The sequence below is a fragment of the Anastrepha obliqua genome, chromosome 1, assembly GCF_027943255.1.
Source record: "Anastrepha obliqua isolate idAnaObli1 chromosome 1, idAnaObli1_1.0, whole genome shotgun sequence".
Taxonomy (NCBI): Eukaryota; Metazoa; Arthropoda; class Insecta; order Diptera; family Tephritidae; genus Anastrepha; species Anastrepha obliqua.
Genome location: NC_072892.1, coordinates 121,806,352 through 121,832,479, shown reverse-complemented (window position 1 = coordinate 121,832,479; position 26,128 = coordinate 121,806,352). Strand labels below are relative to the sequence as shown.

General features: G+C 36.0%; 4 protein-coding genes and 1 long non-coding RNA gene across 10 annotated transcripts in view; 2 read left to right on the top strand and 3 right to left on the bottom strand.

Annotated features, from left to right (window-relative positions):
• Positions 1 to 113: 113 nt before the first annotated feature.
• LOC129235927 (CCR4-NOT transcription complex subunit 10) lies at positions 114 to 5,515 on the bottom strand. Of its 2 annotated transcripts, none has more exons than XM_054870011.1 (8): positions 5,342 to 5,515; positions 5,124 to 5,283; positions 3,836 to 4,219; positions 3,638 to 3,747; positions 3,251 to 3,572; positions 2,874 to 2,974; positions 2,477 to 2,812; positions 114 to 595 (listed from the first exon to the last, which is right to left on the bottom strand). In XM_054870011.1, exons 1-8 carry the CDS (start codon positions 5,446 to 5,448, stop codon positions 286 to 288), a joined length of 1,830 nt encoding a protein of 609 aa, XP_054725986.1. In that variant the 5' UTR covers positions 5,449 to 5,515; the 3' UTR covers positions 114 to 285. The 2 variants fall into 2 exon arrangements, with proteins under 2 accessions (XP_054725986.1, XP_054725987.1); XM_054870012.1 differs by having other exon boundaries at positions 3,251 to 3,569.
• On the top strand, positions 4,358 to 5,097 carry LOC129235929 (uncharacterized). 2 transcript variants are annotated; one of them, XM_054870014.1, is made up of 3 exons: positions 4,370 to 4,409; positions 4,469 to 4,731; positions 4,827 to 5,097. In XM_054870014.1, exons 2-3 carry the CDS (start codon positions 4,536 to 4,538, stop codon positions 5,033 to 5,035), a joined length of 405 nt encoding a protein of 134 aa, XP_054725989.1. In that variant the 5' UTR covers positions 4,370 to 4,409; positions 4,469 to 4,535; the 3' UTR covers positions 5,036 to 5,097. The 2 variants fall into 2 exon arrangements, with proteins under 2 accessions (XP_054725988.1, XP_054725989.1); XM_054870013.1 differs by having other exon boundaries at positions 4,358 to 4,731.
• A 951-nt stretch (positions 5,516 to 6,466) lies between the features above and the next one.
• On the bottom strand, positions 6,467 to 8,548 carry LOC129235926 (sorting nexin-12). The gene is made up of 3 exons (XM_054870010.1): positions 7,855 to 8,548; positions 7,409 to 7,504; positions 6,467 to 7,326 (listed from the first exon to the last, which is right to left on the bottom strand). The coding sequence occupies exons 1-3, from the start codon at positions 8,029 to 8,031 to the stop codon at positions 7,096 to 7,098; spliced, it is 504 nt and encodes a 167-aa protein (XP_054725985.1). The 5' UTR covers positions 8,032 to 8,548; the 3' UTR covers positions 6,467 to 7,095.
• A 6,318-nt stretch (positions 8,549 to 14,866) lies between these two features.
• On the top strand, positions 14,867 to 24,862 carry LOC129235925 (uncharacterized). The gene is made up of 5 exons (XR_008581612.1): positions 14,867 to 14,979; positions 22,530 to 22,678; positions 22,772 to 22,948; positions 23,045 to 24,721; positions 24,774 to 24,862. It is a non-coding gene; the product is annotated as an uncharacterized LOC129235925 (long non-coding RNA).
• The window catches only part of LOC129235924 (elongation of very long chain fatty acids protein AAEL008004), a 69,888-nt gene continuing 65,476 nt past the window's right edge, over positions 21,717 to 26,128 (bottom strand). For all 4 annotated transcript variants that reach the window (XM_054870006.1, XM_054870009.1, XM_054870008.1 and 1 more), the window contains exons 4-7: positions 24,780 to 24,886; positions 24,628 to 24,683; positions 23,009 to 23,145; positions 21,717 to 22,946 (exon numbers count right to left, since the gene is read on the bottom strand). In XM_054870006.1, the coding sequence (XP_054725981.1) occupies positions 22,752 to 22,946; positions 23,009 to 23,145; positions 24,628 to 24,683; positions 24,780 to 24,886 (495 nt within the window). In that variant the 3' untranslated portion in view covers positions 21,717 to 22,751. The remainder of the gene's footprint in view (positions 22,947 to 23,008; positions 23,146 to 24,627; positions 24,684 to 24,779; positions 24,887 to 26,128) is intronic.

Genomic DNA, 26,128 nt, shown 5'->3' with positions numbered 1-26,128 from the left:
ATATAGACAAACAACTCACCGATTACATACTCAATATCATCTGCGATAGCTTATCTAAGCTTTGAATTATATTTTATATTTTATAGAACTGATCAATCAAAATCGCCAGCACGTATTTTTTTAATTGTATTTTTATTTTTATTGCGCTATTTGTACACAATGCCATGAAAATATAACTTTGTTTTTGTAATTGCATCTTTGCCAGAAAATGTAATTCCAAATTGTAACAAATCTATATAAAGCACACAATATACATATATAGCAAACTCCCCCCCTAAAACTCTGTTATGTACCTTTCCCCATTTTTATGTCGAGATAAGTCTTCAGCGATAGAACTTTAGCAGCCACAATTGGATGAGTACAGCTACTCAGACAATTTCTTGATAACTCGAAATCTCCTTGCAGTGCCATTACCACAGCCAAATTATACCGCACCACATTCTGTGCAGCATCCAAAGATTTTACACGCCAATCTTTCGTCTCGAAATCAAATGCATTTAGGGACGACACAAATGTGGGTTCAAAATGCGGACGTGCCTCACTCAATCGATCCAGCATTATTAATGCTTCCCCCGCATACATATGCGCCAAAAGCCTATAAAATTCAAAAATCATTTCAGTAAATCAGCAAGCAAGTAATAACCCCCTGGCGTGCCATTTAGCTTGACGAAACTCAGGCCCAAGTGTTACGCGTCAACGCGTGGTAAATAGACCAGACTGATGCGCGACATAACGAAACAGCAATTATGAGACTCGTGACTAGCTCTGGAAGCATACAGATAGAAACCAACATTCAATCACGACCCTGGCTCGTCATGTTCATGTTTGGGCCAAAATTTTCATTACAAGTCAGACTCGTTAAAGCACGGCAAGGGGTTAATACTAATATTATATTTATATTTAAAAGAAAGCGCAAAAAATACTAATTATAAGCATCTCCTTTTCGCCAAGCAAGTGGAAATAGAGCTGCCCAAAATTACAATTGTTTATAAAATAGTGAGTTAGACCAGTTTTACGAGGTATAACCAAACTCACTAGCAGCGAATCTTGCTCGATAACTTTGTTGCTGCTTTCACATGCAAATTTTTCGTCAAGTGAGCCGAGCAGAGAAGTGGCGAATAGAAGAGGCCTTACATATACTTAGCCCTGCCATAAGTTCTGTTACAAGTTAAGTTCGTTATAGATATGGAATTATAATACTTTTTTAAATGAAGTTAGTTTTATTTAGTCATGAAAATATCGAAATGGTCACCATTTGCTTATGCAAAAGCCTTCAAACGATTAGGCCATTCAGCTATTGCAGCACGCACGGTTTCCACGGATATTGACGTCGCTGCTCGAACCGAAGATTGTTCGCGACTGTCTAAATTTCTGTGAGGATCCAATAGATTCAGATCTTGACTTCAAGACGGCCAATCTTCTGCGGTTATGAGCCCAGAAATATTATTTTTTAGCAACTGCTGGGTAGTTTTTGCCTTATGGGCTGGGGCGGAATCTTGCTGGAAGATCCAACGCTCTCCATTGAAGAGAGTACTGCTCAACCGCTTCACCACGCCTTCTAAGATATCCTCTTGGTACACTTTTGCCACGGTCTTTAACCTCTTTTTCGCAGAAATGAAGGGATGTAACGCCTTTACAAGGCATTCTCCACTAAACCATTTCGGAGGCTGGATGGTGGTCACGCTGAACCCTTGGAAGAACATTTTTTTCGTCTCTAGAAGCTTAGGCATAGATTTCCGTCCCCTTTCTGTGTTAACCTCGTAACTTCATTTTTTCGAAATTGAGATATTTAGTGAAAAACACTCCTTAGCTCTCCTGTTACGCAAAACAAAACATACAATGTTCATAATGATTATAGAATTTTTTCTAGAGCGTTTCGATTTTTCTCGTATGTACATGTTCGACTTCAAAAACCTCGTATCTAATAAGTTGTAACTTTTCATAGAAGTTAAGTAACTCTAAACATTTTTATCGATTTACTGCAAATTATGATTTTGTAGATACGAGGTTAACACAGAAAGGGGACGTTTTGCCGTTTTTCTTATCAAAAACTTCTTCAACAGTGAAAATTTTCTTGTCTGTGTAAATAATATATTCATGGCCGTTAATCGCATGCCACCGAAGAAGCAAGATGCAAGATCTGTCGAATCTAATTTTCTTCAAGCGCGTTGTCAAAAGATGACCAGTTGAACGACGGAAGGATCTGGTCCATACTTTAATTTCTCTGGACATGATCAAACGATTGATCGTGCGATAAACAAACATTCTCAAAATATGTATTAAGTTTTTTCAGCAATCCGTAAATCTCACCAGCACTTTTAACTCACTTCTATAATGCAATGAGTTTTTTCTTAGTTCACCACTCCATTGTGGCAAGACTAAGTATTTACAACATGCCAAGTACTTATAACTGCTTGTCAATCGTCAATTATAAACGAATCCCTGTAATAAAAGGAAGTTTAAAGCTTTTCTTTACCTATGCGCATCCGAAAGTTTTTCAGCCTTCAGCAGTTCCTGTGCCATTTCGTAAGCACACATGTAATCGCCTAAACAGAGTGAGACATAACTGTATGCCGCATGAATAGCACATAACATATTGTCAAATGAAGTTTTTGAAATCGGTCGCGAAGGATTGCAGAAATTGTTATCCCTGACATTACGCCAATTTTCTTTCTCCGCCTCTGTCGGCAATTCATCCTCTTTAGGCATTTCAAATACGCTTTTATAATACGTAGTAAGAGTGAGCGCGTTACGTAATGCCATTGCAGCAAAGCGTAGCGTTGGCCCGGATTTCTCAGTAACTTGTTCCTGCCTGCATATAAAGATGAATAGGAAAATTCCATAATATGCATTCCTTTATAAAAGTAACTTACTCATAAATTACGTTGTTTGAGGGTTTTAAAAAGTACATTTTACGTCCTCCAGTATTTGCTACAGATGTAATCATTGGCTTCTTGTCCTCCTCCAACATTTTCTGCAATTTTTGATAATTTTTTTAAGCCTCCGTTGGGCACCCGGAACCTTTTTCGACTTGGGAAGTACATTTAATAACTTTCTATTGTAGCTAACGACTTGAGCTTCCAGGTAGCTTCTTAAATTTTAGTTCCCTATCGATTTACGGATATAACTTTAAAAAAATAATCCTCGAACAAGACAAAAAAAGGCCAGACTCGGGTGCTCAACCGAAGGTTTTAAAAAATGTGTCCAACGGAACGTTAAAATTTGTATAATTTTGATTTTTGTTGCTTACCATTTCATGATCCATTATGCAGGCTTCAGATATACGGAACCATAAACGCGGATTGCTGTGATATGATTTCAGAGGCACCAGAAAGCATTTATAGGCTTCTTTCGGGCGACGTAAGTGCAGCATTGCAATACCCAAATTGTAGAGTATTTCACAAGTGCGTGCTGTACTCATTTCATACAGTGAAATGTTACGCATATTAGCCGCAATATGTTTGTCGAACGCTATAGCGTCCTGAAAGAATTTTGCTGCAATCGCATAATGACGTACCCGTAAATGTATCACGCCCATATTGTTGGCAATGCACGTATTGAGCATATAGCTACTTTAGTTAGAAGATACATCAAATATTTACGAGGTGGAACTTATTTATCAACAATTTGCACTTACTTCTCACTCATTGCGCCGATTTCGTTAACCTTTTTCAACTGTTTAGCGGCCATTTGAAAGTCTTTCATAATGTAATATTGATGAGCTTTAAGTGCGGAAAATTCTGCTGACTATAGTTATATTAAAAAAAAACCAATAAAAAAAGAGAAAATGTAATAAATTCGAGTACTTATACTTGATTTAGTACTGTCCACATACCCCATCTTCAGCTACTACAATGGGTTTACGATTTAATACGCATGTCTGCACAGCTAGGAACTTGTACGCGCGTTGAAAACTTTCGTGGTTTGTAGCCGCCAATTCACTAGACGAAGCTTCTTCGCTTAACAGTGTTTCTCTGTTCAAGTTTAGAGACGAGTTGCGTTCAGGTGATTGTAACATTTCTAAAAAGGCAGCCGCTTTCCGCAATTGATTGGTGACGAGCAGCAAACGCAAAGTAAATGTACTAACTAGTCCTGCTATTTGTTCTTCAAGATCGTCAAGCTGGTTCACGAGCGGCATAAGCGTCTCGATCGCGGTTTGAAACATATGTCGATGATAATATATTACGGCCATGTTATAGCGCGCGATTGGACTAGCTGCCTAAAAAATCAGAAATACTGCATAAATAACACATTTACACTCCAAGGCTCCATGATTCGATTTTGTTACAAAATAAATAATTTTGTGTCATGTCAAGACTTCATCTTGTTCAAGATTTTAATTTGATTTTGACTTAAGTTTATTATACTGTTGACAGTTGCATTTCACTTTGATACGACATTCTATAACGGTAAAAACTCCAGCGGAAACCGTCGCATTTTTCACTTCACTGTCAAGTCGCCATTTTAGATCGCTGTATAGAAGTTATTAATTTGAAAATCAAAAGCAACAAGAGAATTTTTAATTTCTAAAGAAAATGGATTTGGATCAATTTGTAATTTCGATGGAAAATGGATCACTTTCTAATTTCGATGAATCTGAAAACTGTCGGTATATATCCCATGTCGATTATATTCGTAAGTTCCGCGATGCCTACAAAGATGGTACTGAGCGCACATTTAACGAATTAAAAGTAAAAGTTGAGCAGGATTCTGAAGATAAAAAGCAACAAGGTGCTTTTATTAAAAATGTTTAACTTTAAACTAGATAGAAATATTTACACTCTCAAATACTAAAACAGCGAAATGATTTTTGTATATAATTTCAGCTGGAGATGCATTAACATTGTTAAGTCAATGTCGCCAGAAATTGCAACAGTTAGATGATCAACGTAAATGTATCGGTAAAATACTGAAGGAGCAGGCCGAGCAGGGAAATTTGCTCTTTCAACAAATTATTCGCGAGGAACATCAGCTAAACGTTGAAGAATCAAAAATGCGAGAACTGCTTAATAAAGTCAGGGATCAAAACCCATAATTATTTTCTTTGTTTGTGCTATAACAAGTCTTAAACCAAGTAATATAGTAGCTATGCCTATAAACCAACCACTAAAACAGCTACTCACTTTATTAGCATTTTCCTTAAGTGCTTCCAAGAGTGTGACATGGTCCTTACAGCCACACTGATAGAACTTCGTTACAGCGCGATTATGCTGTAATTTATTATTTGTTCCATTATATTTTTCAAGCTCGTCAAGAGTTTCCAGACACTGCTCGTATTTGCCACTATAGAAACAATTCCAATGAGATTGTGTGTGAGAAAATTGAGAATTACAAGTATTACCTACTGAACTCCTCGTAAGCTTTTTCGATTAACTTGCATTCTTGCTCCACATCCTGATTATGTTCATACTTATTCTCCGTATCATCGGTAGTATTTGTTTCCAACATTTTCCGGCCTTAAACTTGCACAATGATTTCCATTTCACTTGTTATGAATCTGTGTACAGTGGCTACCTCAATGAATCCTAACATCTCTGTGTGTAAAAATAATAAAGCTGCAGAGTTGCATTTTCTGAGACGTAGACAAAAACTTGCAAACGTAACGCAAGGAAAAACGGAACTTGATTTAAACAGCGCTTTATACTTCTATATAACTATATATATAAATATATATACGAGTAAATATGCATATATATACGGCGCGTACACCCGTTTTAGTGTTTGGCCAAGCTCCTACTTCTATTTGCGGTCTGCGTCTTGACGTTGTTCCACTTACATAAATAACCCATTACACTTCTGATAAACTTCTTTATTTACCATTGCAATATCAACACCTATATAATTAAAAAGAAAGCGTTCTGCAAACAGTTCTTAAGCAGTTTTTTGCGGTCAAGGACGGTCACTTCTCCAAAATTTCCAAATTGCATGGGAAATGTTTTTTAGATTTACAACTAACCCACCTTAAATGACAATTGCATTTTTGTTCAATTTGATAAATATTTAAATTTTGATTCCGATGACGTGCAAGGGAAAATATTTCACGTAAAACCAAATATCCATTTTATACAAATATTCTCCAAAGAACATTAATATTCGACGCAAAGGGGTTTTGTTCCAATCGATGACATTTACCGTCATTCAGTCGGCATTTACTGTCATTCCGCTGGATTTATATCCGATCAAGGACTGCCACCTCAGCAGTAATCTCCGTATATGTATGGGGAATGTTTATGCTGCAACAACAACAACTGTCATTCTTCATTTCCACGACGGTCGTTTTTACTTTACCTGAACCTCTCATTTGCACATCCCGCCAAGACTGTCACGTAGTAGTATCCTCCAAAAATTTATGGCGAACGTTTTAAGCTGTTATACCGCTCCTAACTCTTAAACCGATTCATTACTTGCCGGAAGATCCTGCATTAACACTAAACTTTAGCTTTTTGAAAAAAATTTCACTTCGAGCTATTGATAAATATGTTGAAGAAAAGTACAACTATGAAATTTATTTACTCATTCGACTTTCCAAAACTTTTGACCGCAACGTAAAAATATAACTAAGGCTTTCTCTAAACACGAAATATTTTAATATAAATCTGCAAGTACATAAACGTCAAAATAATGACTGTTTTCCAAATATAAGGTATGTATTACATTTATATACATAATAATTATAAAGATAGTTTGTTCGTCTTAATTTTTACTCTTCATTTTTACCTTATAAGCCTTGAGTAATCTTTGTTATTTTACGTTCATATTTTAATAATTTCTCGGCACGATATTAAAGTTAAAGTAGTTGTGGAATTCGAAAATATATGTATGTATGTGTGTATACCCATATAGTAGAATATCTATAACGTCCAATTCATACATTAAATCTATTTTAAATATTGTATAAACCCGAAATTTGAAAAATAAACCCTTCTGAGCAGTTAAATCCTCCAATATATGTATATGTATTTATATTCGCATTTGTATATACTTTTTCTCATTCAACTTGATTTCCCAGTACGTGTGCACTTGAGTAACAGTAACAACCACTTTTTTTCGGCACACATTCCACACGTCCCTTTCAGTACCTTAGATTATCGCCTCTTATGTGTTGCGAATCTTGCCGGGCACGTAGTTCTTATCGATCACATTTTCTTGTAAGAACATGTGTAAGCAGCGTTCATTCTGCGCCAACGGATGTCCAGCGATTTTATTAATGAACCCTTCTAACCCTTTACGTCTTTCTTCGATGAAATTTTCATCAAATATACCTTCGTCGCCGCGGAAAGGCATCTGGCGTTTCCATGCCTTGCCTGGTAAGGGCGGAACGACTATCTATAACAATTAAAAATTATAAAATTTAGATTATACCTAAAACATGTTGATCACTGAAATTATTTTGAAGTTCAACTCCCACCTTGCTATCGCGTTCCAACTCATTCCTTAACCATTCGAAGTCACTGTATCTTCGACGTACACTAGATTCCTTTACTTTGAATACTGGCAAATTTGTCTAAAGTATAGAAAAGTACATGCGTTTGAATTAGAGTGTGCATTTTGTATTGAAGGCGCCTGAGATAATGTATGGAAATCGCAAATGCTGCTTAATGCCAAGTGAAATATTATGAGTAAGTTACGCTGATAAATGAAATATTCTACATGCGTAATGACTAATATGCAGTCATTATCAGCATGAAACACAAGACAACTGATACGATGCATAATTTTTAAAGCATAACACAGCGAACGATTAAGCGACACCCCGCGATTTATGTACAGTGGATTTTTTGGTATTAATCTGGACAGCTTCCGCTCAGAAAAAAATAATCACTATGCACTCAATAAATGGTAGAGGTTACTCACCCGCATTCGTACTTCGTAATCCGTATAGCGTTTCTTGCCTGCTGCCATTGTTGTTAAAGGATTGACCACGTCAATTTCCAAGAAATTGGCTGGCACCGCATACGCATCATCAAGGGTTTGCTTTTTGACATTGAGGCGACGAGTGGCATCAGCAGTTCCATCGGATTCTACCATCATTTTCTTTTTTTCAAACTAAGTAGCAAGCTATGATGCTGGAGGGATTGAGAATAAATTTATGTATGTACGTTTGGAGGCTTCAAGTAGCAGAAAATTTCAAGAAAACAATGTTTCCACTTCAGTCTAATTCGAGATTTATTGGCGTACAATGAAATCAAAGGACTATTGGCGAAATGGAAAATAGTTTTACGGTATTCGAGAATTTTCAACTATTTTGTCTTGCACTCTTCGTTGTCACCGCTGTAATCCGCCCCTTCTTTGCTTTAACTTTGCCAATTGCTAAGCTGATGACTTGGATTCCTTTGCGCAAAGCAAACCTTCATGCGGCTTCAATGTTTAACACAATTATTTATCACTGACGAATAATAAATTCAATAATGTAAGTTTTTCAAATATATTATGGAGATTCGCAGGAATATAATTAACTTCCTTCTTTTAAATCCGATTGATTGTAATTTCCTGGCTAATTGTGATAAATTTTTTCGTTTTGACTCTACACTTTTCCTTTGTTTCGTTGTCATTTGTGGTGCTACCATACTCAGCTAAGAAAATTTCCCATTTATCGAAAAGAGTCTCGATAAACTTCTTTATTTTTATGCACCAACGCTTATATATTAATCCGATTTTAATTATGAAATTATTTTCACTTTTGTGCTTTGTTGAAAAATGTATCTTGGCTAGTTTATATTGATTTTGGATATATACCTATAACTAATAATATGAAAAAAGGGATACAATTCAGCAATTTAATATTTAATGACATAATTGACCACCTGTGGTATGCACTTAGTAGAAATTAGGCGTTGGCTTTCCATTGCTACCACGATAAAGTTGTTCATAATGTCTAAGTGCGTGGACCGAATTTAAAAATTATAACACACAAATGTAGACACTATATCAGTCTTTTGATTTATAGTACCTTTTATAAATTACAATTAAGAATTAATAGCAATATTTAACGTTAAAAATACTTCTTGTTTGCACCATTTTCACTTAAAAGCAAACACAGAAAAGTAATAATATTCACTTATAAACACTCTTTATTAATTGTACATTCGGTTTAAAGGTATTTTACTAAATAATGCTCCAAATTCTATTCTTACAAATGTTCTTGTAAAAGTTTGTAATTCTGTGCAGAATAAATGTGAGGAGAGAACTGTCAAACGAATGATGAGAGAGAGAAGAACAAAGCGAAATAAGAAAAACTCAGTCAACCAAAAGGGAACGATTCTTATATTATTATTTATAGGGACACTTTTTTGATTTCGAATATACATACATATTGCAAAAAAAAAAATTTTACAAATACTGAAAATTTCGAATAAAAATCGGGCGATTTTTAGTCCAAATTTTAGCCTGCGGCGCTTTTTTGATTTCGAATATACATACATACATGTTACAAAAAAAAGAATTTTTTAAAGAGTAAAATAGTTCAAAATCGGACAATTTTTTAGCCCAAATTTTCGCCAGCGCCATGTATACATTTTACGATAAAACAATGTTTTTATAAGGGGCCGTTCAAGTATTACGTAAACAGATTTATTACAATTATTTACCCCCCCCCCCCCCCCCCCCCCCATCACCCTTGTCAGCAAAAGTAAGCAAAGCTTTTACCCCCTCCCCCCATGCTTACGTAAACATTTTTCAATTAAAAATGTATTTTTTTATATTATAATTATAATGTTATAATTATAATTTTAAAAATAAGAAAATAGATTTAGAATAGAGATTAGATTTTACTGATGCAGTATTCAACATAGAGTAAGGGACAAAAATATTATAATCTTACGAACATAACAAGCTTATTTAAAATTTTTGGTAGGTACACATATTAAATTCAAATTGACAGTCTTTAGTCCATGAAACCCGAATCCATGATTCTAAGTTTTCGATGACATTGGATTGCTTCGATTGCTGCTCCGTGTTGTGAGTCTGCTCACTTTCATCCGATTTTGGAATGTCTACGTCGTTCTCATCGAGCCATTCAACATCATGGTGCTCTAAATTTTGAATAATGCACATCAGTTCATTAGCACGATGAGCAGCGACTCTTACAGGTCTAACTTTCCTATCAGTGTGCGTGTTTACTTTTTTATGGATCTTCTCGATGTGACGATTTAGTGACTTGATGGAAGCATGATAAAGACCACACGTTTTGCATGTTCGACTTGATAGCCTCAATTTTACCATGACAAAAATAATCGTAGGACATTTGCAGGAAATCTTTGAGTGAAGCACTTAAGCGTAGAGCTAAATTGACTGGAAGATCAAGAAATTGCTCTCCTTCATCCAAAACCATGTCATCAACTGTTTGTTTTACTTTTACAGGTGGTGGAAGAAACCTGTTATCTAATATAGTAATCTGAATAGGCCACTTCTTGGACGACAGCATTTTGTATTTCTACATTTCACAATTTGAAGCAAGTATTGGCTTTCACGCAGATGTTCTGAATACCATTTAATGTCTGGAAAATCAGGAACATCTTGTTGACCTGCCCCAACATATTTTGCAGAACATTATAGCCATTAATTTCCATTGAACTCCATACTTCAGCAAATACATTTCCTGCAAATTCGAAATTAGATCTTTCTAAATGTTCATCAATTGTAACCCCACGTTCATCCAAATGAGACCCAAAATGGTCATAAGGCAATATTAAACCAACCAGTTCCCGACTAAGAGGAGCCATTCTGCGCTCTACTCTGTTGTACGCACTTCTTCCAGGAGCATTGGTAGCTAAAAACAATGCATCGAGATCATATCGCTTAAAGTGTTGTATAGCAAACCCTATGACTTTTTCATAACGCGGATTTTCATCTGGCCCTCCATGAACCGTCATGATTACCACTGGTTTTACTAGTCCATGGTCAGTTTTAGCTAAAGGTCGAAACTCTTCAAGTTCGAGAAGCGTCTCGAAATCCTGAGCAAGAGTATTAGCAGTAGATGAACTATGCTTTTCACTTCGAATAGCGATGTATGTTGGTCCAGAATATCCAACGGCTTCCGGTTGTCCTAGCATACTGGAAGTGATTTTGATAACAGCATAAACAGATGGTATTAATTTATGACGCTCAGCGATTACCCAATCGTGGTCAGATAATTTGATTCTATATTCCATGTGCATTAGAAGAGGTGATTGCTTATTTGCCGCAGTTACGCCAATAGGGACTCGAGCTTTATCATCTTGGGTGTCTAGGGTGTCTGTCTGTTCCGAATAAAGAAATCATTTCATCGCGCCTAGGGCCTGCAATCCCGGATTCGATAGTCTGGCTCGGTCGCCAGCTTGATTTCTTGATTTAACGTATTACCGGTTTCTCGGAGACTCTATTATTATCGGACCCAGTCAAAATTTTTGGCTATATCACCCGATTATAAAAAACGAAAAGTCCAAATAAAAAAAAATTTGTTGTCACAACAGCCAGATTCACCTGGCTCATTATGTACGGCTACCAGTACGTGTACTGCAGTATACTGCAGTGTCGACAACCTGGCTCACTATAAACGTACCCTAAAGCGAGTGCCTAATCGTATGCGTGTATATTTGCGGGAATCCCCGAAAATGCGTTTCGTTTTCAAGCATAGACAATGTGAGGGTTGCCATTCGTGTAAAAAAGTAAATAACTACCGATGACGTAATCATCATGTAGACTCCCCTACCCCCCATGTCATCCAAAATAAGCAAAACAAAGACCCCCCCACCCCCGCATAGTGCTTACGTAATACTTGAACGGCCCCTAAGTGGTATGAATTATAAAACCTAAGTTAAATGCTTGCTGGGTTGACGATTGCTGTATACACCTCTCTTCAACTGTATTTCAGGACAAGATGCAAATACGGTCGTAAGAAATTTAATTTTTAAACTTTTCCTGGGGGTTCTATAGGGAACCTATTGGGACTTTCATAGTTATAATGGTGTGACCTTGCTCTTTCTAATGGGCGTTGTGGGTGGTGCCACGCCTTCTCCCCTCAGCCCCCCATTCAAATATATCGTGGTAGTAATGGAAAGTTTAGCCGAAATTAGAAAAAGGGTGCAAAAGATTATTGCAGCACTACGCACGCAAAAATCATTATTATAACTATAACATAAAAAAGGCTGACGCGATTGTGGATGTTATTTTTGTAAAATTTACTCCACCTCGATATTAGCTCTCGAAAATTTGTGGCTGCCCCTTCGGCACAGTGTTCCAATTAAAGGTTTGATGCTGACCAGACCTTTGCCTTCTGCACAACGTAGGCCAAGCCTACGTAAAACTTAGTGCTACCATAAACAGGAATTATTGAAGATCAAAAAATGAATCTCAAAAATATTATAGAGGAAAACATTTTTGAAGTTCCAATAGTGTTACAACCTTAATTATAACGTTTCTAGTGCAAATAATATTGTACATTCGCTTATCCAATTTTAAGCTTTTCGGGACTAGCAATGATAAAGAAAAATAATGCACAATGCAACTCTGCAACGAGCTCACTATAACCATCCCACACCAAACAGTAGAAGCTTATTTCGTGTTCGCCAGCGTTACAACGGTACATGAATATTATACAAGATTCCTCCTCCCAAGGGTTGTGACGTCAATACAGAAAATAAACACACAAACATAAGAGGAAGAATAAATGAAATTGAGTGAAAAGCCAAAATTATGGAATATATCGTACACAAATACGTGCAAACATGTGCTCACAAAGATTTACTATTTTCCGTACTAATGTCATTCAATTGCCACATTCGCCAAAAATAAAATAGCAATTGTCGGAAGACTGCTTTATTCTCTACATCGTGCCATGGCCTATTACTATTGTTAGCTTATTAAAGAATTGTTAAAACTATTTATTTTGTAGTGAAGATTGTATTATTCATTTCTTCCTAAGCAAAAGAACAAGAACAGGAAGAAAAGTTGCGAAAAGGAATTACAGCCGTAGAAACAAGGTGATTCCCGGATTACTTAAAGAGCAAATTACGTGCCGTGAGAATATACCCTCATAGAATATATAGTAACCTGAAGAATGATAGGAACAAGATTGCGTCCATCAGAAAGTGCGTGACGCCACATTAGCGAAGTTGTGCAGTGTTACCATTTGCTCTTCGCAATAAATTTAGTGCTTTTTTATACCCAAAAAGCAAAATTTTTAAGTTTGGTGTTTGTTTCTTTTTATAAATTTAAAGCTATCGAAACTGTAAGTTAAAAAAGCTGTATTGTTAAACAAAAGAATGTTAAAAAACACTCACTCGGAGAAAATTTTAGTGCTAATGAAATTTTGTTGGTTCGTATAAATTTTGATATTTTTAAGGCAAATTAAATTTTTTGCTCCTTTTAAGGTTACGCAAGAACATTAAATCTTCTTCTCTCCCCTCTTCTTAACCTTGAAAACCTTTCACACATTTTAAAAAACGTTAGAATTTACTGAATGCGAATTAAAACCATAGAGGTGTAATCGTTTTTTCCCATCCCCAATCCTTAGTGCGGCATAGGGCATCAAAAGATGTATTCATAGTAAAAGTAAGCAAAAACCTACCAGAAAATTCTGAAGTAACCATAACGGCATTTTTACAAAAAGAATACCTCTGTACCTCAAATATAGGAAAAAGGTCATTCTGTTAACAAAAGAGTTTCTCTTAACAAAAACCTCATAAATAAAATGGTACATAACCACAACACATTTAAAAAACAAACGCATATTTTAAAGACAATTTGTTACGCATACAAAGTTCTTTAAGTAATTCAATGAAAACTTGGTATTTTATTTTCTTTAAATGGGCATTTTAGTGCGTTTTTCTATCCACACACTGGACATTGGACGTTTAGGCCACACTGTGGTAGTGAGAGAGAGACTTGACTGCTGGACGGAGAAAAACATCAACAATAACCGTAATCGCGTGCAATGTGACGAGATGTTAAAAAAGTGAAATTATTGTAAATACAATTGAGTTTATTATTGAACTCATTAAAAAAAAGTATATTTTACAAATTTAAAAACATTACATTTTAATAAGACGAGGAGGCTAGAAAAATGTCACGAAGAAAAAACTAAAACTCCGAAACTAAATACAAAAAAAAAAAAATACTAAATCAAGTTACGAAAATGATAATCTGGTCATACTGGTCACCAATTGTGCTAATATGACGTCACTCATTATCAAATCCGCTGAGAACAAAGTAACGGTACACCGGTAGGTGCCATCTCATTATTCTTTCCATCATGGCATTAACCTAATGATCTCGATTATTTCGATAACTTTTCTGTGTCCGACCAAGTTGTATCGATTATTTTTACGAAGAAGAAGAGAGATGGCAAATGTGAGAGTAAACAAAAATGAACGCTGCAAATGAAAAGAAGTTCGTATAGATATGTGCACCAAAATATTGAAGGGACATCAAACTGCAAAAGCTTCCCATGGATCTCTTATAATTTAATATCATATACAAATGTTTTACTATTGCCACTAAAAGAAAAGAATTTATTTGCTTACGTATTTCCATGGACGCAGCTTACGCGCCCGTTCATCTCATAAACAAAGGGAGCAACAACACTTGATAAGCCTGTGTAAGCCAAAGAACAATCCGATGATCTTAAGATTGGCACATACCTTCCAATCATGATCGCCATATTTCACGTATTTCAGCATCTTTTCCTTGCTCTCATATGTTTCTTTTGTATTGATAGAATAAGCAATCGGTACAACCGTCGAAAAATTCTTCAGAACGATGAGTTGGCAACCATACATATGTGCTCATGTTTTATCGAGTACGGTATCGTAACGGTACCTTTTGCGCTTGAATATACTCGTATTTGCTGTAATCACATTCATTGAAATGCGTTCATTTATCTATTTCTCTTAAAGGGTTCGCATTGATTTTTTACGTTTTTAGTTTTTTTGAGAAATATACTTGGAACGTTTCGGTCTTCGTCCAAAATTTTGCTATTCTGTTATATGTTGGAACTAGTAAGTAAGTAAAAAATTAATTATCTGGAGTATTCCAAGACACTTTAGTTTAGTTGAAATTATTCAATAATGTCGAAACACAAAAATTGAGTTCTTCCAAAAGCAATCATAGAGTTTGAAAATATCGGATTTAGCTGCAGTGATATTTCAACTAAATTAAATGTTTCAAAAACAATAGTTTTTAATGCTTTGAAATATTTTTCTGTATATTAAAAAGCAGAAAACATTTCCAGAAAAAAAGCGCGAAATACTGTTAGTCAGATTGATAGGATGATCGTTAGATTGCCAAACAAGATCCCAGGACTATTGCTATTGATATTCATCGGACTCAACACGCAGAATATCGCAAATTTGGATCAAATAAAACTCCTAGGCAGTATGAGAGTCCATTCCTGTTGAAAGTTGTAGAGGTTTACTAATGTCAATGCAAAGTCGCTGTGCAGCATTTTCAACAAAATATTAATGCATATTTTTCCCTTTGTCGTGCATTTCTAGGGTTTAACTATTATTTTGCTTTGATCTTAAGTATTTTTCTTGAAGAATTCTCCAATTTTATTAACTTTTGTACATGAAGAAAAAAATGTCTGTTTTTCCTAGATAAAAATACTAATACAGATTGAAAGCATTTTAAATGTATTAAATAAAACCTTGTATGCAAACCATTTAAGTGATAACAAAATCACTTAATGAAATGCAGAGAGCTGGGTATTGTTCTTGAGTATTTTTCAACGGCTGTATGTAGGGTTCTTTATTTTATTGGTATCAATAAATATCAGTTTTATTAGGAATTTTGAAGGGATATTGTGAATTCGTCTTTCAAGTTTGTTACCTGCTTCTTGCTGCTCTTGAAACTTGTTTAAAGATAAGTTATCTAAAAATATATATTTCCTGCAATATAGAATTGAAAATTTTTATAATTTTGCTAAGAATTAGAATTGGAATAACCACAGGTTGGCACTTCGCCCTAAAGGTCTTTTGCGCCTTCTACTCATCACAATACCACATCCCAGCCAGTTTGTTCGGTAAATCTATGATGGAGCAGTGTTGGACTGAACGGCATTTTTTTGGGCCGTACCAGGCCGAGATGTCTACTTCTCCTCGCTATAGCATCGCATTCGAGAAGAAGATGTATAATATTAAGTTTGTGGGTGATTGGTCGTAAAAACAACGGGAACCAATAGACGATATCCAGAGCCTGTGCAGATGGCTGCGAAACTGCAGTGATCTGTAAGATTGTCCTTACGGAGGTTTTTGAGATACTTAAATCGCTTTTGATTGCATTCTGACAATAATTACTTAGGCTGGCTTAGCCCCATAATTTGCTGTCAGGTTATATCTTTTCACTTCTAAGCTATCCCTTGCTGGTGTGTTGTTCTATTTATGTTAAGGAAGGGCTCGGGTTATTTTTTAAAAATACATTATACCCTTTTTTTATCAAAATTCTAAAAGTAAATGTAATAAATTTAAAAATAATAGTAATTTCAATGAAGCAAAAAAAGGAGAACTATTTGTATCAGTCGTGTGCTAGTGCTCTTCAAGTAACCGTAGGCAACCGTTGAGACTGTCAACGTTTCTATGTACAAGTGATATTTTGTTAGAAACATAAAATTTCAGATCGAGTCTTGGCTCCACTAAATTCGACATAGCAGAACTCACCAAACAATGACAAGTTTGCAAAGCTATTAATTACAGAACATCTGATAAATTTGGCTTAAGTTAGAGAGAACTCCTTTTAAAAATGTATCAGAAGTTAATATCCTGGTGCGCATCTTGGTCGCCTGGGTGTTGGCTAAAATTAGACTATAGCGGCAGTTTATTTGCCACACCTACCTTACTTAGCAGCAGCAGTACATACATATGTAAGGTGGCGCAAAATTAATCATCCAATTTTGTTTACGAATAAATTTTTTACCGAATGGAAAAAATAATTTTGAGTGATGAAAATCTTTTTTTTTTTACCGTCTGTTCGTACTATATACTGCAGCTGTCCAGTTCATAAGTGTCGAATATGATTGGCATACGACGCCATTATCACAAATTATTATCTTTCGATAGGCTCTCTATCTGCAGTCACTTTGTTGACTGCATTTTCTATAATATATATTTGAGTATGGAAAAAACATTAGAGTTGTATGTTCATAAAACGTGGTCCTTAAAATGCTTACGTGGATCATTAATATTTTCGAAAAAAGATTTGGAGGATTTTTCAATTATTTTTATTTAATATTTATAACTAATGAAAATAAATATTAAATAAAAATAATTGAAAAATCCTCCAAATCTATTTTCGAAAATATTAATGATCCACGTAAGCATTTTAAGGACCACGTTTTATTCATTTATTCATTTAATATTTTTTTAGGAAGTTCCAATATTTTATTGTAATACAAATCAAGGGTATTTCAAAAGACACGCCTAAATATTGTTTCAAAATAAAACATGTAAAATTTTTTTTAAAGACGGCTCTTAAAAATTATATGTGAAAAATAACATATCCAACGTTTACAGGCAAAATTCGCCAAGCAGTCGATTCATGAATAATTCTGTTCATGTAAAAATTATCCAGTAAGTTAATTTTCGAGCATTCGCTCTCAAAGAGAAAAATGTCAAAAAAAAGTACATGAACGCAAGGCCAATAGGAATTTGCAAGTTTTACGAACAGTTGATTAAGTTGTTGGCGGGAAAAATCGTATAAAGTTTATTGTTTTCAGCTGAGCTAATTCGTATTAAATTAAAAAAAAAAAACATAAAGCAAAAAAATGCAAAATAACGGTATATGGGGTTTTCCAAATAGAGGTGTTATTTTGATATTCAAAGAAAAATGCTATTTTTAATATAAATGATCGGATGATTATTTCATTATAAAGAGGAAGGTATGCCGTTAATACTGAAAAATAGCATCAGGCATATAACCACCACGACCACGCTTACAGGACAATAACCTTTTCATAAAATATTCCATAACCGAATTGCCAAGTTGCTGCCCTATGTCCTCGATAGCCTCACGAATTCCCCCTTTGAGGTCTTGAATCGACCCTGGGCTGTTGGTGTAGACCTTCTCTTTCACGTGGTCTCGAAGAAAAAAGTCACAAGGTGTTAAATCACAAGATTTCGGTGGCCAATTGTGATCACCTCTTCCAGAGATGACACGGTCCGGAAACTTTTCCCGTAAAACATCAATGGTTTCGTTGCTTGTGTGGCACGTAACGCCGTCTTGTTGAAAATAAGCATTATCCAGATCAATACCATCAATACCAAAAATCGTTACTCATCTCTCGATAGCCTTTTATACATTTAAATAACACCTGTTATTGGAAAACCCTTCACGTATATTATCAAATTAGTTATTAACCCAGAAATACAAGCATAAAACACAAAAGATACCTTCAATGCTTTTGATTTGTACTTCGGAAAGTGGAACAATGATGACTGGAGGCTGTGGTTGAGAAGTACATACATACCTCTATATTATTGGCCGATTTCTTTTTGATAATATATGGGCTGAAAAGTCCCGGCCCTAGCAAAGAAAACACGTTTTTTTTTCTTCAAAATTAGCTTTATTCATCAACGGAATTTCTCTCAATCATTCCAGCTCCGCTCTTTCATTTCAATACTATTTTTGTAGAACGATTTATTTATTGGCTCTAAATGGGCCTCAGTTTTAGCGATAACCTCTTCAATCGAGCGAAATTTCTTACTGGCGAGCATTTTTTTGGACTGCGAGCAGCCAGTAGTCGCTGAGAACCAAATCTGGCAAATAGTTATATGACTTAAAATAAACTGTACAAATTTTATCTAAAATATATTTGTTGTTGTTGAATTGAAGTGGTTGAGTATCTCTACTAAAATAATCCTTATTAGCTACCACTCTTCTCGTGTGATGATGCCCTGTTTTTTTTTGGCCTAAGGTATAGCAGCAAATTCTTTATCACGATGTCTGAGATCTCATTAATTTGCTGCACGAAAGGCTTACAGAAAGAGCGAAGTCGTGCCCTATCTTGCCCTGGAATGAAATGTAATGGAAAAGACTTTCCTTCACGCCTTCTACTTGACAGCTTCTGCAGATGAGATTGAAAGGGAGTTTGAGTCTGGCATTAACACAGATAACAATGTCAGCCTTGAAATACAACGTATAATCTCTCTTGCCAACAAGTGCCACTTTGGGCTAAGTAGGCAACTGAGCAGTAAAGCTCTCTCATCATGCCCGTCCTAACGTATGGCGCAGAAGATTAGACGATGACAACATCCGATGAAGCGACGCTTGGAGTGATCGAGAGAAAGATTCTGCGCAAGATTTTTGGACCTTTGCACGTTGGCAGCGGCGAATATCGCAGACGATGGAACGGCCAAAATCGCGTAAGCGGTTATCGCGCCAATTAAAAAGAAGAATGTTGGCATTACGCCCTACAAAGAGGTCTTTGGCACTTTTGTTTTGCAATTTGAGCAAAAGCTTGAATCGGGGGTGTCACTCTCACTCTCTCTGTTTAAAGCATTGGTAAACTTTTCTTCATGGTTCAGAACTGGCCACAAGAGGAGTTTGAGAAAATGAGCTGGAGTTCTTCTAGAACTCATACTGTGGAACAGGGTAAAGAGGAGTCCCAGTATTGTGGATAACTCAGCCGATAGGTGCTCTTACAGATGGCCTGTTGGTTACCAACTATGAAACCTACCTTCCAATGGCCTGCAAGGGTTGCAGTGATGCGTGAGAGCATCCTAAAGGTAATTCGTCCTTTGGGTTTTGTTCGACAGCCATGTGTTTTTTTGTTGTAGTACATGTAGTTAATTGATTCCACCTTCTTTCGGCTAAAGTATGATCGTGTGAAGCAATGGATGCTTTTATTGAGCGACTGTCACCGCCTCTGGTAAGTCTAGTGTCGAACATTTTCTTGCTAGCTCATCCGCTATCTCTTTACCCCTTATGTGCTTATGACCGGGAACCCATATCCGAGTAATTTCAAGTCAATGACTAAGCAATTCTATTTCCTTTCTACACTGTAAGACTAGTTTGGATGAAATGGAGTTGAAGTCTAAGCCCTTGATAACTGCTTGACTGTCTGAAAAGATATTTACTCTTGCACCAACTTCCTTGTAGAGTTTTAGTGATTTGCATGCTTCTCTGAGCGTTAGTAAATATATCTGCCTGGAACACGCTGGCATAGTCAGGAAGTGGAATTGACTGAAATGGGTTGATCGGCTCTGAATGGAAGCCATGGGAGCTGGCTCATCTTAGAACCGTCAGTGTAGATTTTAATATCGTATCTTCCAATTACCTTCCCTTTGCCCCATTTGGTTCTCAGTGGAAAACGTACCGTAAAATCTTTCTTGAAGTTAAGGTCGCGTAGCCGAATGGGTTGGTGCGTGATCACCATTCGGGATTCACTGAGAGGTCGTTGGTTCGAATCTCGGTGAAAGCAAAATTAATAAAAACATTTTTCTAATAGCGGTCGCCCCTCGGCAGGCAATGGCAAACCTCCGAGTGTATTTCTGCCATGAAAAAGCTCCTCATAAAAATATCTGCCGTTCGGAGTCGGCTTGAAACTGTAGGTCCCTCCATTTGTGGAACAACACCAAGACCCACACCACAAATAGGAGGAGGAGCTCGGCCAAACACCTAACAGAAGTCTACGCGCCAATTATTTATTTTTTTTTTTTTAAGGTCGGAGACTGTGTAGTCTGATTTGTTTTTGAACAGCGTCCCTGTAGTAGGATCTTGCTGTAACTGTACGATTTTGTTGTCCAGCTTCCTATGTCTCTGAGTCTCACCGCGCTGCAAGTAGCGATTGTTTTCTATGAAAATCTAATGGTAATAAATGAGTTAGTACATTGAGCGCTTCAGTAGAACTGGAGCTAAGCGCTCCTATGGTTAAGATACACGCCGTTCTTTGTATCTTGTTCAGCTTGGTTTGGTTGTATTTCTTTGCTATTGCGGGCCACCAGACTAGTATCGGATATGTTAGTATTGACCTTACAAAGGCTGTGTAGGACCAATTGGATAGTTTTGGTTGGAGACCCCATTTTGTACCCAACATTATCTTATACGTGTAAAGTGCTATATTCGCTTTCTTTACCCTGTACTCTACGCTGGACATCCAGCTGAGTTTGGGATCTAAGATAACACCTAAGTATTTTGCCTGTTGGGTTAGCATAAGACTAACGCCTTTCAATTTTGGGGATTAAAGTTTGGTATCTTAGTTTTTAAATATATTTACTTATATTTTCCATTTTAATCATATTTTTATTTATTTTTAGAATTTTGACTAAATTCAAAAAATTTTAATTCGTGTTTATTTGTAATTTGCGATCAACTGTTTTTCTCACTTGCAAATACTTACAATTAAAAATGTATGCAGTAAAAACTTGCAACTTTCCCTCAAAATGATATGTCATTGTGCCTTCATCCTTCCCCAAGGATGCATGAACACCAAAACTTGATAATTTGTATATTAACAATTTTCCTCAACGGAACCAGTTTCTTGAAATTTGTTCACCACAAATTTGTTGTTGAAGTGTCGACTCATTCGGACGATTATTTGCAGCAAAAACATAAGGAATTTTGTGATATGCTGTTCTTAATGGTCGATCCATTTTCATTATAAGTTTCAATAAGTTTAACGCGTTGTTGTTTGCTGTCAAATTATGCATCTGTCTACTTGACAAATGTCAAATATAACCGTCTAGGAATTATACATTACTGACATCTGGTGTCACGTTTGAAAGACCCTTAAATAAAATTGGCACTAATTATGTTTAAAAACATTTATTCGTTTTGAATATCCTTTTATGTACAACAGGGTAAAAAATTTAATGGGCACCTAAATAATGTACTAAAAAGCTACGCACTTATGCAAATTTTTCTTTTGTACACTCGTTTTTATAATCAAAAGTGAAACATTCCAAAAAGAACTTTATCTCATGCTTATAAATTTAAATTTAGTATCTTTTACTTGCAAACCATAATAAATTGAAAATGCCCAATAAATATAACTAATATAAGTTATAAGTAGGAATTTCCTCATGATTGCTTTTATTTAACATTTCTATTTATTTTGGTTTGGAAACAAAAGAGGCTTTTGCGTTGAACTAACATACATAATTAACGTACATACATATATTATATATATATGTATATACGTGTGTACATTTGGGTGTATGTATAAGGTGTGTGTGTGTGTGGGTGTGTGTGTGTTGGGAACACATACAAATCAATATATAATCATTAAATATTTAATATTCAAACTAAAACATAATATTTGGTTCAATTGCACTTTTCAAATCGTTTGATTTTAAAAATCGACTTTTGGACTCAGATTAAGTTGAATGGGCTTCTCGGCAAAAAAGCGCAACGATCGATTAATTATTGTACTTGCGTACAATAATAATTTTTTCAAATTACCTAAACAATTACAAGAAGTAATTGAAATTGGATTTCATACTTATGGCTATAATTAAATCTAATTAATTCTTAACTAAATATGTACAAGCGTACAAATATCTACAAACCTACTGGCGGCTATTACGGTCACTAACTACCCTTTAAAAAATCTCTAAAATTAGTTTACACACGAATTACGTAACAAAACCATGTACGGAGGATCCTTGATTGATGAGCAAAACAATTTAACCGCAATTGAAGAACTCAAACTCAAATCATAATCATGAGGATCCACTTTCGTATGGCTCTGCTCGATAGCACTGAGTATTCGGTATGAAAAATCAGCACACGGAAACGTGCCAAACAGTAAAGAAATGTGATGAAAAGTAGATGAAATAAGTATTTCAATCCTTTTTAATGGCAGCGTTGGCCTCCTTGGCTGCAGCCTCCTTTTTGTAGTTCTTGATGTAGAAGGAGCTGAACATGTAGGTAAAAAGACCGGCGTTGAAGGTTAGCAAAGCGGCGATTGGTTTCGGGAAATCACAAGTTGGCTGGAATTGAATTTGGAGAGTGTGCACGAATATGATGAGGAATTGAATCTGTAAGTATACAAGAAAATTTAATCGATCGAGTCATTTCATTGAGTGCAAAAACAACTTACAATTTGCAGAATGGTAATGTACTTCTTCCACCACAGATACTTTTGCACCTTGGGGCCCATGGCAGAGAGCAGGTAATAGGCGTACATAATGATGTGAATGAAGGAGTTGATAAAGCCGAGCAGCGTGCCGTGACCACCTGTTGTAAGAAGGAGGTAGAAAGGAATTTTAATTAACAAAAAGTGCATCTGTTATAGATTTAAAAGTCCAAATCTGCTTTTACACGGTTCAAGTCTGTGTTTATATCTACTTTTTTGTATACATTCTGTCAAAAAATATCGGAAATTGTTCATTTAAAAACCGAGCATTACACATATGTCTAAATTTTTTTGCTGGAATGTTGGTACAACTGTTTTCTATAGTGTCGCAGAGTTTGATCAACTTGTTTTTGGCATTTAATTATATCTGCAGCTGTGGTCTGCCATTTTCACTGTGGATAAAAATATCGAACAAGGAATTCGTCTTAAATTTTGTGTTTTAAGGGAATTTCGGGTACCGAATTGTTGAAAACGTAGCAGAAAATCTATGGATATGTAAGGCTTTTGCAGAGGCCCGGAAAGTCGTGGAAGATTTGCCCCGATCTGGTCGCCCATCAATGTCTTCAACGGATGAAAACGTCGACAAAGTCAAGGAAATGGTGCTGGAAAACCATCATTTAAGTTTGAGGGAGGTAGCTCGTGACCTTAGTGTGCCTCACGAATCAATTCCCAACATTTTACACCATCAATTGAGCATGAAACGCGTGGCTGCTCGACTCGTTCAAAGAGAGTTAAATTTCTTTCAGAAAATTCATCGGAAGAAGATGGCTGATGACATGCTTGAGCAAGTGAATTCCGATCTAACGTTTACCCAGCGCATCATAACAGGGGATGAGACGTGGGTATATGAGTTTGACATGCAACCCAGTCAACAGTCAACAGGCGGCTAAATGGCGTTATCCACATGAGCCGAAACCCAAAAAACCAGTCAAAGTCGTTTTCTTTGGTTATCATGGCGTTGTGCACTCAGAATTCATTCCAAACGGTTCTATGGTAAATAAAGCATATTATTTGTAAGTTGTGCGACGTTTGAGAGAGAATGTGCGTAGGAAACGGCCCAATTTGTGGTAAGACAACTCATGCATCTTGCACCATGGTAACGCATCGTCTCACAAGGCTTATATTGTCAATCCTTTTTTGATCAAAAACTCGATAACTATCAACGAATAACCACCGTATTCACCGGATTTAGCCTCATGCGACGATTTTCTTTTCCTAAAACTTAAATTGCCACTCCTCGGACGCCGCTTTAAGTCGATGCAGGCCATCAAGGTGAATTCGCTGAAGGAGCTGAAAAATCTTTTCAAACGTTTTTGGATGACTGAACTAATCGTTGGCATATGTGTATTGCTTCGAATGGAGCCTATTTTGAAGGCGACAAAATAAATTTTGATGACTAAACAATTATTTTGCGTTTCATTGAATAATTCCCGATACTTTTTTGACAGAATGTATTTTTTCACATTTTCGCTGTAAGACAAAGGCATAGACTGGAAAATTGTAGTGTATGAAAGTAAACAGAAAACATGTGAAAGGATAAGCAAACCATGTAGATCAGAACTAAGCTAGAAAGGTAAACTAACCGGCGAAATATTTAACTCCAACGAATGCGCAAACGGGCATCAAAGTGTGATGGTACCTGAAAGTATTGAAGCATATTCATAAAAATCATACAATGTAAGTAAATAAATAAATAAATAAATAAATATTTGCTTATTTTGTATGATAGACTTACAAATGCAGGAAGGAGATCTGTCGTTGCTTTTTACGCAGGACAAAGAATACTGTATCCAGTAGTTCAGTGAGTTTGGCGATGTAGTACAACCAAACAGCACGCGCCATCTGTGGAAGAATTAAAGACACGCATGCATACATAGGCATATCTTTTTACTATCAATACCTAGCTGGAAATTATGTTTTTAAGGCAACAGTAAATCACAAAAGTATATTGATAAATTTTGTCTTTTTGGCAATCTATGTTTTTATAAAATATTTTTACATAAGCTATTTTTTTTTGCTAAATATTGTTAATTTGTTTAATTTTATTAAATTTTGTAGCTAGAATTTAACCGTAATTTCGAAAAAAATTGTGGGGAATTGCAATTCAACATTCTTTCAAACACAATGTAAGCATCAAATATCAAATGATTGAGTAATTTTCTCTAATAGGAACCGCCACTTGGCCAGCCACGGTGTATTTCGGCAAGAAAAAAAGCGTTTCATAAAAATCAACTGCCGATCGTCGGTCGCATTGAACTGTAGACCCCTCTATTTGTAGAGCAACACACAAGGCAAATTCATAGAAGGTGGTGGAATTAGTACAAAAATTAAATGGAATTTTGCAATTCGGTGCATTGACATTCATATCATTTTGACATCCAAACAAGAGAGCAAAAGTAAATCAGCTGTTCTAGTAACATCGCCTTACATAAAATCGCCTCACTCATACTTCTTAATTGACGCGAGAACCTTTTAAGCGATTATGACGGAGTTTAAAAATGCACGCCAATAGTTGTACACACCAAGTTAAGCCAAACCCATCTCCACCGGATCTTTTCAATACACAGAAGACCTTACACTTTCTCTGTCTTCTCTCCACCAGCAGGTATAGCATCGAATACTTCCAGAGCTGGAGTGATTGTGTCCATTCGGTCGACATGATCTACCCAGCGAAGCCGATGGGTCTTTATTCACTTCGACTATGGCTATGTCACACAGCTCATGTTTCATCGTCTGCGATATTCGTCGTCGCCAACGTGTATAGGTCAAAAATCTTTCTCTCGAACGCTCCAAGGACCACCTCATGGGATGTTGTCATTATCCAAACTTCTGTGGCATACAATAGGTCGGGCATGATGAGAGACTTATGTAGTGTTAGTTTCGTTCGTCGAGACAGGACTTTACTACTCAATCGCCTACTTAGTCCAAAGTAGCACTTGTGCGCAAGAGAAATTCTACGAAGTCTCTTACTACTTCAAAATCACACTAAAGTTCAACTAAATATTTTAAAAATTGATAATTAGTGCCCTTATAAAGGCAAGCCATCAGTTTTGCCTCTTTAATATCACACGGCGCAAAAAAACT